At 38.4% G+C, this 15,972-nt stretch overlaps 1 protein-coding gene and 1 non-coding gene across 3 annotated transcripts in view; both read left to right on the top strand.

Moving 5' to 3' along the window:
- Window positions 1-15,972, top strand: part of POLA1 (DNA polymerase alpha 1, catalytic subunit) — a 199,593-nt gene that overhangs the window by 15,880 nt on the left and 167,741 nt on the right. For both annotated transcript variants that reach the window (XM_032191650.1, XM_032191640.1), the window contains exons 13-24: window positions 2,930-3,004; window positions 4,285-4,423; window positions 5,941-6,098; window positions 7,361-7,445; window positions 8,575-8,636; window positions 9,364-9,453; window positions 11,071-11,187; window positions 12,096-12,271; window positions 12,722-12,851; window positions 13,192-13,311; window positions 14,422-14,518; window positions 15,020-15,144. In XM_032191650.1, coding sequence (XP_032047541.1) covers window positions 2,930-3,004; window positions 4,285-4,423; window positions 5,941-6,098; window positions 7,361-7,445; window positions 8,575-8,636; window positions 9,364-9,453; window positions 11,071-11,187; window positions 12,096-12,271; window positions 12,722-12,851; window positions 13,192-13,311; window positions 14,422-14,518; window positions 15,020-15,144 — 1,374 coding nt within the window. The remainder of the gene's footprint in view (window positions 1-2,929; window positions 3,005-4,284; window positions 4,424-5,940; window positions 6,099-7,360; window positions 7,446-8,574; window positions 8,637-9,363; window positions 9,454-11,070; window positions 11,188-12,095; window positions 12,272-12,721; window positions 12,852-13,191; window positions 13,312-14,421; window positions 14,519-15,019; window positions 15,145-15,972) is intronic.
- LOC116485240 lies at window positions 14,750-14,880 on the top strand. The gene has a single exon (XR_004252839.1).

Raw genomic sequence — 15,972 nt, 5'->3', positions numbered from 1 at the left:
ACACAGCAGTTGTGTCTCAGTTCTGGCATCGTACTGTGACACGTGGAGAAACTCGTATTCTTCCACCATTAGCTGGGAATTAGAAAGGTTACTCGTGTACCTACGATGTGCCCAAAGTTCTTTTTGTTGAGAATATCTGGTTTTGTGATGATGTGGAGGGAGCCCCTATTAATACCCCGAGACAAGTTGTTCTGGGGCTGTGCGCGTGCGCCAGTGGCGGCCCTGCCGGCACCAAACTTTGTCACTGCGAACAGATACACTTAAGCCGTATCACTTCCTCCTGCACCTGCTGCTAATTGCAGCTTCAGTGGGTTGCACTGCTGCCAAGTTAGCAAGTCTTCACAAATCAATTTGAAAGCAGCCTTATACTCCACTTAGAAACTTCGCAGCTAATCACTGCTGCTCATTTCTGCTCTCTGAAGGGCCACTTGAAGGGCAGATTACTCTGCAGCAAAGCATTCATTCACTGCAGTTATGACCAGAGGCTTGTGTAATTGAGCTGAGCTCTGTGGAATAACGCAGATGAATCACTGCAGCATACTATTTTTACACTGCGTTCAGCTTGCGTTTGCAACAAGAACTTGTTTGAAGCCTGAGAGGTTAAAAAAAAAAAAAAAAAAAGTAGTATGTGCTAAAAGCAATGTACGGCCATCTGTGACACTGTGGCTGGGATGCGCTGCTCGTGTGAGCTGCTGCTTTGGCTCTACTGTTCAGACCTGCATTTGGAGGCTACTTTCTTACACCGTTCTGACCTCAGAGTGATGCAGTTGGGCCAAGTTACCTCGCTGCTTTCTGCTTCTGTGTCAGTGTTGTAGCATAGTCATGGTGTAACACAGTCGAGTAGCATGGATGTGTAAGGGTGGTGCAGATGGTCTGTGAAGTGTTGCAGAGCATTTCAGCGAGTACCATAGCATCGCTGAACAGGATACTGTAATTGCTTGGAAAACGGAGGTAATTGTTCTTAGAAACTGACAAACTGAGCATGTTGTGAAATTATTATTGTTCTCAGAGAAAGCAGAAGTGATTCTTGACTTTCAGTGAAGTTGCACAGGGCTTGATACTGCTTTAACTATCTCTGTGTTACATATAAACAAACTGACTACTTTCTACTAAAACCCGAGTCAATCATAAAATATTGTCAGAGAAAGCGTGTAATAAAGTAAACAGCTCTTGGGTCCCTCTCTGAAGTGCCTGCATGCTAAAGCACAGAGCATGGAAGGAAGAACTGTGCAGCTGCAGGTTTACTCATTGGGATTATGGATATGTGGTGGGACAGGGTGTGGTAAAAACCATGGGCTGGGATGGTGAGGGGGCAGTTCCTGCTCGTGTTTCTGGGCCTAGATTAGAGGGCAGGCCAGTGGGGTGAAATCATGGTGGGTATCTGCTACAGGCTGCTTGATGGAGGAAACAGAAGATGAGGCCTTTGGATGAGTGGAAGAAACCTCACTTTTGCCAGCCCTGTTCCTTATGGAGGGTTTTAACAACCCCACTGTCTGCTCTAGGGGTGGTGCAGCAGGGCACAAGCAATGCAGGAGGTTTCTGGAATGCAATAATGACACCTGAACACAGCTGACTGGGGACCTCATGAGGGGAGACGCTGGACTGGGCCTCGTTCCTACAAGCAAGGAAGAACGGGATGGGGATGTGAAGTTCAGGGGCAGCTTTGGCTGCAGTGTACAAGAGTTGTTGAAGTTCAGGATCATGAGAGGGGGAGAAAAAATCAAAAATCAGGATTATAATCGTGGTGTTCCAGAGAGCAGACTCTGGCCTGCTTGGGTACCTGTTGGAACAAATCCTATAGAAAATGTCCTTGGAGAGAATAGGGGTTCAGAAGAGCTCATTTACTTTTCAAGGACCACCTTCTCTGTGCTCAAGAATGATCCATCCTCACAAGGAGGAAGTCGAGCAAAGGTGGTAGGTGTCCTGCATGGATGAACCAGGAACTTCTGAATAGATTCAAACGAGAAAAAGAAGCATGCAAGAGGTGGAAGCAGGGTCAGGTGACCCAGGAGGAACGTGCAGGCACCATCCAAGTGTGCATTAGGAAGGTCAAAGCCCATCTGGAGATGAATCTGGTAAGGAAAGCAAAGGGCAACAAGAAAGGCTTGGAACACTTGGACTGGACAGATAGATACAGGTCCCTGGGATGGGATGGGATGGGATGCACCCGTGAATGAGGGAGCTGGCCAATTCCACCGTGAGGCCGTTCTTGGTTACCTTTGAGGGGTCACGATGATCAGGGGAGGCTCCTGAGGACTGAAGAAAGGAAGTGTCACTGCTAGCCTCAAGGTGCACAAGATGATGACCTCCAGAGGTCCCCTCCAACCTCAGCCATGCAGTGAAGGATTATCCAGGGAATTACCCTGCTGATCCAGCCTCAGCGCAGTTCCTGGGAGAAGGCGGTAGAACATCTAGTTGTGAAAGGTGTTTACACATGCACAAGGAAAAAAAAGCAAGAAACAAAGTGCTTGGGAGTGCTCCGTGTGGATTTACAAAGGGGAAATGGGACTTAACCAAGCTGGCAGCCTTCTGCAAAGAGACGACTGGCTTGGTGGACAAGGAAGAGCAGTGGCTGTTGTTTGCCTTGAGTTAGTAAGGTCCTCAGCCTGTCTCCTATCCTGGCCTCCAAGACAATCTGATGAAGCAAGGGCTTACTGTATGCTTTTTGATTTGTGATGGTTAGTATGCATGTGAATCAATTCTGTAGAAACTGTTCATGCTAAAAAGACCAACAGAACTGAAACAGTCTTACTATCTTTAGATGGTTATAATGCAAAGAAGTTGCAAAAGTGGTAATGTATGATCCAAACCCTTGATATTTGAAATGCTGTGTTTTGGTTGGCCTTTATTTCACAACCTTTCCTATTGGACAGAATTAATTTTCAATTGGGAATTATTGGAAAAGTAACTATATCTTTCTTTTATATAGAAAGTGGAAAAATATTATGCTTTTGAGATCCCGGATGTTCCAGCAAAGTCAGAATACTTAGAAGTTAAGTATTCGGTAAGTATAATTTGTCTGATGAAAGAACATAACCTGCTTTCCTACCCACTTAATATTTTTTTATTTAAAGAAAAAATTGTAGGACTTGACCCTTAGTAGCTAGTGGCTGTACCTGTGTTGAGGTGTGTAGGTAGTTGGTCATTGTTTGTTTTTTTCTTTAAAAAAAAAAGGGGGGGGAAGGGGGGAGGTTATTGATGAAGGGGAGGGATGTTTCCTATTCCCCAAGTTCAGAGATTAATGCCTAAGCTTGTGGCTTTTTTTTTGTTACCATTTGGCTACTCGTTAGTCCTTAACAAAAAAAAAAAAAGTTGTTTATCAGGAAGACTAATATTTGTCAGTGTTAGCTGTATCTGTGCAAATAAGTCCTGAGAGGGGGAGAAATGCATATAAAAACTGCTACATTCTTCCTGCCTTCTCCCCCACTTAAAACTTGCTTATTGTGTATGTATATTCCAAGTATTTTTATATTACCTTGTCTTGCTACCAAATCACGTAACCAGCCAAACAGCCCTTTAGCTGTGCTGGGTCAGGGCCTGAAGTGCTGTCAGATGTTTCAAATTGCTTGCTACCTTTGAATGTGTTGTTGAATCCACGTGTATAGCTGGTATCTCTGCGTATATGGCTTTTGCAAATAGCAGCTGGATGAGCAAATCTTCAGTTGAAGAGCTGTAAAATTGAGCAGCAAAGATGGGAAAAAGATCCCATGAGAACATCAGTAGCTACTCTTAATTAGCAGAAATACTTGACTTGCTTTCAAATGTAGGACTTGGCAGTTGTGAACCATTTTGGCCAGTTGCTGCGGTAATGCCTTTTTAACCCATTTTTTATGCTAGTTTGAGGTGCTAAAGCAGCATCCCATAGAGATTTGCTATCTGTCCTAGATCTTTCTTCAGCTGTGCAGAAACACTTTATCCAGCTTTAATCATCGGTCATACAAATACTGTAACTATCTAATTAAGTTTCTCTATTAAAATGGTCATTGAGCACTGTTGTAGTCTTGCCTGATGATAATACTTCTCTTGCATCCAGTATGGATGAAGAAGGTTTGCTTCGGTGCATTTTTATATTAGTGTCCTGATTTTAGGTACTTATGCACCCATTTAAGTAGGGTCAATAGTGTAATGTCGTGAATTACCATAAGATATTACAGATGAAGGCTTTGCCTGTGGGAAATTACAGTGATTTCAGATCTTCCCTGGTTTTGTTAAGGTGGCGTCTGAATGTAGTGTGTCAACATGACTGTGGTGGGAAAGGACTGACTGCTTTTTATTACTTGTTAGGCTGAATACCCTCGGCTGCCCCAAGATCTGAAAGGAGAAACGTTCTCACATGTATTTGGAACTAACACCTCTAGCCTGGAACTCCTCTTGATGAGTAGGAAGATCAAAGGACCGTGCTGGCTGGAAATAAAAAATCCACGTATGGTGCTTTGCTTCTGAAATTCTTGCTTGTTGAAAAACGCACATAACTATAGATTGTGAGGAAAAACGTAAATTCTACTGATAAATTCCCATCTAGCAAATTAATTTTGTAATTTAACTGTGCAGTTTTCATTACCTAGTACAAACTCTAACTTTTTCTTCATATTTTAGAACTCCGTCTGTATGAAGTTGCACACTGTGCAGATCAGATGATAGCTTTGAATGGCATCATGAGGGAACTGCAGTCCATAGAAGCTGCTTTTTGGTGCATACCCTAAAGCAATTTATATAATGTATAAAGCAATATAGTGAGATAGCTAAAAGTTACTTTCCTAGAAATGTACTCCTTTTTCTTCTCTTAGTAATTTAGATTTTCAGGAAAAAACAAACAAACATCTTTTTAAGCACAAGCCACTGATAGATGGCTTTTTTTCTTGCACTAAAGAAAGTTTGTGGTGTGGAGCCTTTGTATTTGAAATCCTTTTTGCCTCTTGATTGTGGCATGTACTACTTACAGGTGGTTATGCTGCCTTACTTTGGTTTGGTTGGAGATAATCGTTGGGCATGTGCTGTGTATTCCCAGGAACATGGGGATGTGTTAATCATACTGGACAAAATCTTTGAGGCACTTCAAATATAGTATTGACAGTATTGAATACTGATAGGATAATTTTCCTTTTCAACACCTAGCTCGTACAAAGCTGGCACCAGTAAAAATTTTGGGCTGCAATAGGCAAATTGTACCTCGTCATACCTTAGAGATTTAGAATAAGCATGTCTCCAACCATTCGATGAGTCTCCTATGGCTTCTCCAAAGAGTGTCATCAATAACGAAGTGTCAACAAAGAGTGTAATCAATAACAAAGCTGCCTGTGCAGTTTGAGTGTCAGTGTTGGGTTTCCAGAAAGGTGTCAAATAGTTTTGCAGGGAGTAAGATAACCATGTCTACCGACAGCTGTCTTCAAAAGGTTAATCCCTCAGAAATGTGGCCTCTGCTTCCTTGTAACAGCCTATACAGAGTTACCTCATCAGCATCTTTTGTGAATGAGCATTTGTTTATTTCTTAAAGCAAGTAAGGAATGACAGGCCAAAATAATCAAATGATAATGGGTAGTTAACTTTTTTTCATCTACCCATTTATGTTTTCTGATTTTTTCTTTTGGTTGCCACATCTAAACGTGTCTGCCTAAACTTCAGAAATGTAACTGATGTGTGAATTGAGAATTTAGTAGACTTGGGGCATCTCGGCTGTTAAAAGGAGAGACAGAAAATCTTGGCCTAGATACAAATATTCCCTCGCTTTTTTTGGTGTTAAAGAGCCCCTGATGTGACTAGGCTTCTGACTGGTGAGTGAGGGCCTTGGGAGTCCCCAAAATTTTGGCAGGATTAATCTGGATCTTGGACTATTCCACAAAAGCAAAACATAGAAGGAACACACTCTTTATGATGGTACTGCTAGAGAAGTCTTACCTGGGATTCCCAGAAGAATGAAGGTGGTTCGTGTTGTTTCCTTAGAGCCCTCCAATCAGTCAGTCAGCTGGTGTAAGATAGAGGCAGTGGCCTTGAAGCCTGCTTTGGTGAACGTGGTTAAAGATACTCTTCCTCCTCCTCCGCTTGTGGTCATGTCTCTCAGCATAAAGACCACCCAGAACCCTCAAACTCACCAGAACGTGGTAAGTAATTGCTCTTGATTTTGGTTTGGTGTTGTTTTGTTCTTTGTACTACACTAATTTTTTTTCAAAAGGCTTGGAAGAACTTCATCTTATAAAGCATGTCTGAATATATATGCTACTGAATAACCTTCCTGTGCTGCAAGCACTTCAAAGAAACATTTACTAGAGGTTGCTGGTATAGATCAAACTCTGTGGGTTCCGTGGAGCAGTTTGGTCATCATTTATTGAGACAGTAGATCCTACGTATTTTTAAAGCCTTCTATTTTGTCTGTTATGCATAATAATTATGAGTAAGACTGTCCCAGAACAGCTGTTAATGGATTTTTTTTTATTATTTTGTAGACTTGAGTGTTACATGTTCTAGGTAAAACTACTTTTTTCAAAGTAGAATGAGAACCTGCTAGTACCTATTACTCTGCTGTGAGGCTCTTTCCTTTTCTCGGGAAGTAGGAAAGATAACGGTGGCCATCCTCAATTGCAGACTGCAGGCCACAAAGCATTTATCTGTTTTGTAATATAGGTCTCTCTAACTTAGGAAGAGCTTTTATAGGATAGTTGTCTCTCAGTTATTGAGTGGAAAAAAAAAAAAAGCTCACTTTTTTTTTTTCAATCAGAATTAGCCTTCTTGGTCGAATTAAAGCCTACCTAATGGTACGTAAACCAGATACCAGTAGAACTCTGCTTACCAAGATTTTCTAAAGCCTGTTTAATTTGTTTTCTCTTGCATTTTCTTAACCAGTGTAGGGGCAGTCAGGACCTCTGCCAGCAAAACAAGCAGAAGGATCAGTAGAGTTCAGAGCTTCTGAACACTGAAACTTCTTGGCTACTTCTTGGGTTTTTGGAAGTCTTCACTGCTTGCTCGGGGGCAGCCCTTCCTAGGGGAAGGCTTCTGCATGTCTTACCCCTCCCACATCTCCCCTGTACTTTATAGGTGATCCTTTAAATTATGGGGTTTGTTCAGACTCAAGAAAATTTTATAAAAGCAAAGTTTTCCAAAATGAATGATTTCTCATGTCAAAGTTCTGAGATAATCTTTAGGAATAAGTTACGTGAGATCAATTGATAACCTTCTGTTTAGCTTCTTATATTTGGAGTTTGTGTTAATAAAGGATTTTATTTTTTTTTTGTGGAAGTAAGAGAAAGCAGGCAAGGAAACTTTTTTTTTTTTTTTTTTTTTTTTAAATTGTCAGGGTGGAGAAGAAATGTATGTTGATAATAGATCATGTGTATTTTGACATGTATTTTGTACTTCCTTGGTCTAGATTGTGGCCATTGCAGCTCTGATCCATCAGAAATTTCCTTTGGATAAAGCCCCACCTCAGCCTCCTTTTCAGACACATTTCTGTGGTATGTACTCGGAACAGGTTATGTGTAGAAAACATCTTCTTTCAGAGTGGGGTGGGATTTTTCTTTTTATTTTTTTAGACTTCACTTGGTCACTCCAGCAATAGTGGATTAAAGTAACTTGTTATTTTTTTATTAAAAGTGACTAACTTTTGACTCTCTTTTCTCCTTATTTACTGGATACTGACTTTTTGTTGAAAACTTGATTGCACATCTTAGTTTGAGGTGATGTGAAGTAACCTTGCTCTGTATGGTTCCTAGTTTTTGTTAGTTTCACTTCATCATGTGTTTTTTTGGGTGATGTTTTTCAGATTAGTTCTTCTCAATAGAACTGTATTTAAACTTGACATATTTATTTTCCTAAACAAGCTTTTTTTTTTTTTTTTTTTTTTTGCAATCTTTTGCAGTATGGTAGCTAAATTTTGAGATTTGGACCCTAGCAGGAGGATAATAAAGAATTTTGAATGCCCGTGAGAGGAAATACTTAAACTGTGAAGAACAGTTTAATCTCCATTGATAATTCTAGTCAGAATATTAGATTATTTTAATACTTTTTTTTGATTACTCTTATCTTAAAGGGTCTACCCAGAATTCAGAAGTGATTTAATAGTCTTCAGACAAAACTGGCATGTTAGGTTAGTAGTTCTTGCAAAGAGAGAATCTAGGTGAGATGTTTCTGGGTTTGCATCTCATCAGTTACTGTCTCAGAGCAGTTTTTTAAAAGAAGCTGTAAACTTCTGACCTCTAGATTTGTAGTAGGCACCTTGCAGTACCTCACAGTTGGTTCTTTTTGTGGCTTTTCTTTGCTGATCTTTTAATTAATCATTTAATTTATATAATTTAAATAATTTAATTAATCATACCAGCCAGATCAGTGACAGGTGAGGAGATGCATAAGGCTTTTTACATACGATCTTCATTAAAAGACTAATTGTCATCTGGTAGACATGACTTTTTTAATAGAAAGATCTTGTGCTTTAAACAACATAAACATTAAAGGCAAGTATTCACATAAGAATAGCTTTTTAGGGTTAGAGGTCAGTTTCCCTTAGCTCCCTTCGTTGTGGATGGATTCTTACAGAGAATACGATTAAGAACATGTATATAAAAACAAATATGATTTCTCTTGCAGTTGTGTCCAAACCAAATGATTGCATTTTTCCTTATGACTTCAAGGAAGCTATTAAAAAGAAGGTAATTTCATTTTGTTAGCCCTCTGACTGTAGTACTTCAAAATATGAACATCATGTTGCTTTGGGTGAGTCATGTAAGAGAAATATGCAAAGGAATGGCACGATTATTTCATTAGTTTTCACTCTGCAAACCTAAATCCAGGTATTTATTGTATTGCTTCTATAAACAGAGGTGTATGCTTTATGCAGTTCAGCACTGCTGCTAGTAGTGCTTATAAGATAGATGGGGTGTTAGACAAAAGAGTTTGAAACGTTTTGCAAAGAGGATAAAATTAATTTTCATTATACATCAGTATGTACTTGTAATAAGCCAGGAAAATTTTTCTTCTTCCCTTGGATAGTGAAGTCTGTCAAAACTTACCCTTTCTAAAGGGCAATGGGAGGGTTGACAGAATAATAGAATAACCTGTTTTTGTTTTTCCTCTGTTTCTGCATGATCTTAAGCCCACAAGTGAAGGATGTACATGGAGCATTTTCCTGGTGTGCTTGATTCTTAGGAGGCTCTTAAAATATCACTAGACACCTGCATACAAAAGCAAAATGGAAAAAAGCCTCTGAGAAAAGCTTTCTATGTCTATGTGAATGAGAACAAAAAGCCTTGAATTACAGAAGGAAAGGGAGAACTCTGTGGTGCTTTATTATTGTCTCGTAACTAGTAGGGGAGAGGAGATGTTTCCATTTTAAACTTATTGGGTCATTGAAATCAGGTGCTCTCTTGCTCCTTTTAGAATGCTAAAATAGAAATAGCTGCAACAGAGAGAACACTGCTGGGATTTTTCCTTGCGAAGATTCACAAAATTGACCCAGATGTTGTTGTGGTGAGTAGTTCTGAGACTTTGAGAGTTAAATTAAAGCATATTGTCAGTTGGTCAGCTTTGTTCTTTTTCCTTTGTCCCCTTTTATTTTTTTTTTGTCCTTTCTCTAATGTTTATCTCAGACTGCCTCATGAATTGAATTTGCTTATAAGACAGCAGGTATACTTTGGTACAAAGGTGATGCAGAATTTCCCCTGCCAGCGTTTTATACATCCTTTTATTTCCCATAATATCTGAAATAGGCAGTTTTTCCATGTTATTTGAAATAAGTATTTTTTTTCTTAACTCAGGAAGACACAAACAACAAAAACCCTTGTGATGTCCCAGAAGAATGGGAGCTCTTTGTATACGGAGTCTTTTTCAGTTTAGATGCTCATATAATTTTGTATCACCATTTAGATTGTGTTTATACTATAAATCAAAATGATGACCTTTACAAATGCATGGGCTCTAAGCAAAGCTTTGTGATGAGCATTCTTTTGTTTTCTACTGTATTGGCAGCTGAGAATTTATTATAATTACTCATTTTCTTTTTTTGTTAAGTTTAATTAGCATACAATCCTGAATTTAATGACGTTTTGAAGACAAATTGAAGTAATCTGAGGCTGTTTATATACAACTTCGTATTCTTATGGAGGTGTATACAAATAATTGGAACAGGTGTTGAGAATAGGATGAAACGAGCAGTCAGATTCCTGATGTGATCCCACCTCACTGTGCCTGGTATCCGAGCCTACAAGCCTAGCTTCTTGGTGGCTGTGGTAGGAATCAGTGCACTGCAGCCAGTTTTTAAATTTGGGATGCCAGTAGTGGGGATGTGAGAGCTCTGATCCTAGGAATAGCAGAGCTGTGTTGGTGTGATTTAATTTGCACCTGGAGTAATTAGTGCCGTTGAAGTAAATGATAGTACAGGTAGAGGACCACTCTATTACAGCTGTAGAGCTCGTGATGATTTTAAGCAGCTTCTTCTGTAGAACCGTATTGTACCACACAGATGGATCTGAAATGGTGAACCTGGTTCCTGGTGCCTGACTGGTCCGTGTAGGCTCTTGTTCATCAGGGTAGCATTTGGCTTGCAGCTGTGGTCACGAGCCAGTGTCATCGATGTCCTTAGCACTGTTTAAACTTGAAAAATATTGCTGGAGTACTCTGCTATGTAAACGTTGAGCGACATGTCTGCCTGTCTGGATTTAACAGCAGTGCCTAACCATAGTGTTAAAGGAAACAAAGTTCCATCATTTTGATGTCAATACGGAGACGTTCATGGATGGAGAGGAAGGGAGTTGCTCGTAGCTAACCTTACATGCTATATAAAGAATGTAGTCTTTTTCTAGAAGGCTTTTAAATCTTAACCTCTGTTATGGAAGCATAAAGCTGAATGGTGAGTGTTATGAGCCAGTTACAGAGCTGTTTTTGCTCTTCTGCTGAACAGCATTGTTAGTGTTGAGACTAATGAGTACTGTTGATGAACATTGTCTTAGAAAGTGCTTTCCATGAGGGAGATAATGCCATCAATTAGATGAAAAAATCACAAAGGGCAAAGGAATACCGACTGTGTGAAAGTAAGTCTTTCAATTTGCATTTGTCGTAACCTTTTTTTGTTATTTTTTCTGCTGCAAGGGTCATAATATTTATGGATTTGATCTGGAAGTGCTGCTTCAAAGAATTAATGTGTGCAAAGTCCCTCACTGGTCCAAGATAGGTCGACTGAGGAGGTCCAATATGCCAAAGCTTGGGGTAATAAGATTGCTCAAGTCTTTTAAGACCCTTTATGTTGCATATGATTAAAATTGAATTAATTTTGTTGAGGAATTGTAAATGTGACACTGATGTATTTTGACTGTTGGTCATGCTAGATTTCATGTGTCCCGGATCAGAAATGATGAGTGTTTATATGACTTTTATTACAGTAATAAGCTAAACTGATTTTCAAGTTAGGCTAATTTAGTTTACAGATTTCAAGTAGATGATGGTAATGACAGATTAATTGCAATAGTCTTTACTGTAACTGTCTTTGTCTGCTATAACTGTAAAATGAGAAAATGTAATTTGGATTGATTGGTGAATCATCCCATGGAGAATGGCTAGGTTAATAATTCTGTAGTTCTTAGCATGTATTTGTTCAGAGGACAGTGTGTGAGGCTCTGCATATTGAAGTGCAAAGCCTGATTGTGCTCGTCTATTCCTGTCTTTCATAGAGGCTGAGCTGAGTAATTTATTTATTTATTTTTAACTTTTGGTTCTGCTGTTACTATAAAAACAAACAAACAAACAAACAAAAAAAAAACAACGAACCATCCTTGGACCAAAAATAAACAACAAAAAAAATCTATTCTCACATTCTTATTGGGACTGTTCTAATTATTAAAAGGATTAAAAAAAAATGATACAACGTTCACAACAGTTTAAGAATTAAGGATCTAACTAGTAATGAGAGTGAAGTATCTACTTCTTAACTTCTACATGCACTGAAGTACACCATGAATTCATTTAGGGTGTGATTATAAAGGCTGAATGTTTCAATGGTAGATGGCTTGACCAAGTCCTGTACGCATGTATTTTGGGTATATGTTCTCAGTTAAAAATTTGTATCTATGTTGTTGTTGTTTTTTTTTCTTTTCCTCTACTTTTCTGATGTGGCAAAGGGTCGAGGAGGGTTTGGTGAAAGGAATGCTGCCTGTGGCCGGATGATCTGTGATGTAGAAATTTCAGCTAAAGAATTAATTCGTTGCAAGAGTTACCATTTGTCTGAACTGGTCCACCAGATTCTGAAAACGGAGAAGGTAACAATCCTACCAGAGGAAATCCTAAACATGTACAGGTATGTTGTTGACTTGTGTTTTTAATGCTTTGCTGGAAAGTCTAGGTGCCATTTTGTTTCCTGTTAAATGACTTTGTGCTTGCTTATTTCATTGGTCATGGGAACACTCACTTAACATACTGGTGTTGGTAAAATAAAATATTATCTTAACAGTATTTGATAATGTTAATTATTCATAATGGCAAGCTGCTGGCGTGTGATGGCTTATTATGTGTGATGCAAATTGATTTGTGAAAGCATTGGTTTAGATACACTGATAGGATGTGTAAACTTGTTTTTTTTTTAATTTTTAATTTTTAATTAAAAGCTAATAAATAAAATTGCTGCTGAATTGAACACTAATGTCCTAAAAGTACTACGTGAGTTGTGTACCATTTACAGGCCCTATCTACTGCAGATTATGAAGGAGCCTGAATTTACTTTAACAGGCCATTCCACTTCTTTTTCCAGTGATTCTCCTCACTTAATATTCATGCTGGAAAACACCTGGACAGACGCCAAGTTCATTCTCCAGATTATGTGTGAGCTGAATGTTCTGCCACTGGCCCTGCAGATCACAAACATCTCTGGGAATGTTATGGTACATTTTTGTAACTTTCTTCCCACCTCTGTTCTCCCACACATATGGTTCTGTTTTCTTTGTTTGACTGCTAGTTTACATTTACCAGCCCTAACTCAGAATATATGATACTGTACATTTTTTTGCTGTGTGAGAGTTTGATCTAGTTAAGTAATAATGTAAAATTTCCACAAGGATGTCACATTTGAGTTTTGTCAGTTTTGTCTGCTAACGATACAACATAATAGCAATGCTAGGTGAATTTACAGTAGATGAAAGACATTTTTAATATATTTTTGCATGTCAACGTGTGTTTTCAGTGCTTTGCTATAAAATTCTTTTTTTCTTCCCCACTCTATAGTCAAGGACAATGATGGGAGGACGATCTGAGCGTAACGAGTTCTTGTTGCTTCATGCATTTTATGAAAAAGACTACATAGTGCCAGACAAACAAGTTTTCAAAAAGCCTATACCTAAGTTGGTAAGTCTAGTTTTTTCTCTTTTGGATAATTTTTATTAAAAAAAAAAAAAATATAAGAATCTGCATATTACTTTTCTTTGAGAACATATAAAACACACAGCCTGTTTTAGATATAACGTAACTTTACAGCTTATGGTTAATGCAAAAAAAAAATGCTTTTGCTGAGTTGACAATGGAGAAATGTTTGTTTTAAAAGGATGCTGTATCACCTTTCTCGCATTGTATATCTATGGAAACTCAGTTACTCTTTTAGTTTTAAACTGAAATAAGCCAAGCACTTGGCTTTGTAAGGAAATATTACAGAAGATAGGCTGTGTTGCTTAATAGATGTACGCTTGTTCTACAATTAAGAAAATCCATTTTATTGATGAACCATATTTCAAGTATGATCTGTAAGGTAAATGACTTGAGAATATGGGTAAAAGATCCAAGGATGTTTAAGAAAAATCCTCTGGATAATGCCATAGTAAATATGTTTACAGAAATATCTGTGATTGCTAGTAAACAAATTCAAATTTCAGAATGCATTTCTTTCACTATTTTTTGCTTTTTAGTTTTACTTTTAAATAAGTTCAACAGCAAATTCCAAAGCAATAAATTTTGTTGATTGTATTACTAAATTTTAAATTATTTGGAATAGCATTGGACACCTGGAACCAAAGTTCTTACTGTAATTAAATAACAAAATCCTTTTTAGGTCAATAATAATGTTTGTTTAATTGATGCCTACCTATTGTACTTCCAAAAACTAAACTTTAAGTGTACAACAATACCTCTTTGTGGGTCATAAGTTGATTATTTTTTTTCTTGGTGTTGACTCTTACAGTCATCCAGAAAATACATAGCAGGTGCTATGTTGAACGATGGCAATTCCTTAAATCTTTGTAATCTCTCATGGTCAGTTTGTTCCCATAGGAGTTGGCTTGAATGCGCGTTTTAGATGTAGAGAGCTTTAATAAGGATCATGATGAAAATGCCATGTTTTGCATGTATTTAAGAGGAGCTGTTTGCAGTGGCTCCCAATTTCATATTTGATTTGCCAAAATTAACTCCTCCAAAAGTATGGAAATGTTGGAGACTAGGTATTAATTTTTTAAATGCCAAATGTAGGTGGATGAAGATGAAGATTTCGAAGATCAGAATAAATCAAAGATAGGGAAAAAGAAAGCAGCATATGCTGGGGGCTTAGTCTTGGATCCCAAAGTCGGTAAGATGTGGCAATTTCCTTTCTTCTGTGAAGTTAGATACAGGTAGGTTATGTCAATGCAATGGGCAATCTGTGTATCTTGGGGGAGTTTGGTGTGGGTTTGTTTCATTTGGGATACAATAAAATTCCCAACATGTAATTACTAACCCCGGGGAAGCTTTTTTCTTATTTTTTGTAAGGAAATTAAGCTTTTGAGAGGGATTAGGACAGTGTATCTATATAATCTTCTAATGGACACGTAAGTTTTCTTTCAGTTTCTCCTCTATGTGGGGAAAACTGTACAAGTGTCCTATAGTAACACAGAAGCTATCTGTTCAACTCTGATGAGTTAATAGGGTTGGATCGTTCCACTTCTGACAGTTGTCTGCAATGGGTAGTGGTACATCTCAACAGCTATTCTAAGTATATACTTTATGTATTATGTCTCTTAAATGTTAACTGTGGAGCTCAAGCCCTTAGTGAGACTTAGTAATCGTGCGTTTTGTTTAAACTCTGTTTTAGGTTTTTATGACAAGTTTATTTTGCTTCTCGACTTCAACAGTTTGTACCCATCAATTATTCAGGAGTTCAACATCTGCTTTACAACAGTGCAGCGAGTGTCATCAGAAGCACAAAAAAGGGCAGAGGTTTGTGCTGTAACTTGTGACTGTCTTAAGTTTAGTGTGTTTTCTGTGAATTAGCTTTTTAAGAAATTGTTCTCTTTCACTCTGGCTTTTTTTTTTTTTTAACTTTTTTTTCCTCACACTTAGAAAAAGTGATTCTTATTTAAAGGTGCATCATTGGTAAGTTCTGTTTTAGGGTTTTGTGAGTAGTATATCTGTCATCTTCCTTTCAGTAATACCTTCTTAGAATCTTTCTAAATCTATCTTTTTCTAGTTTGGTACCTCTTGAAACAAGATTTTTAGTCAGGTTCCATTGGTCCTTTTCAGTCCCACGTCCTCCTAGCAATTTCTGAGACCCTTGGCCAATTTTTTTGAAGTAGAGTCGCCATAGAATTCATGCAAACATACCTGAATGGAGGAGACACAAGCCTCATGCTTGGGGAAGGAGTGCAGTAAAACTCAGCCTTTGTTAGACAGCAGGGGAACTGTGTGTGTGTCTGTCAAGGAGCGCTCCTGAGACTGTCAGCAGCAGGTGAGACTGTCAGCTTTGCTGAAATCACATTGTTTAACAAAGCACTGAAGTGTATTAAAGGCAACTGAAAAACCACCTGAAGGTGTTGTTCCATGTCCTGTTTCCTTAGCAGCTGTGTTGGCCATGGCCTGGCCATGGCTCTTTGTTCTCCTTCCCTCAGCTGTGCGGGCACAGTTGGTGGTGGAGCTGTGCTGTAAACTGAAGCAGTGAGCTGGGCAGGGCTAAAGGTTAAACTTGAGGCTTTTATTTTTAACTGGGATCAGCTCACTAGTTGGAATTAGTGCGTTGTCCATAAGTAGTTGTGAGACATAGTTAGTCTT

This window comes from Aythya fuligula, chromosome 1 (genome assembly GCF_009819795.1).
Source record: "Aythya fuligula isolate bAytFul2 chromosome 1, bAytFul2.pri, whole genome shotgun sequence".
NCBI classification, from domain to species: Eukaryota; Metazoa; Chordata; class Aves; order Anseriformes; family Anatidae; genus Aythya; species Aythya fuligula.
Note: the sequence above shows the minus strand (reverse complement) of the source record. Positions and strands in the feature narration are given on the sequence as shown.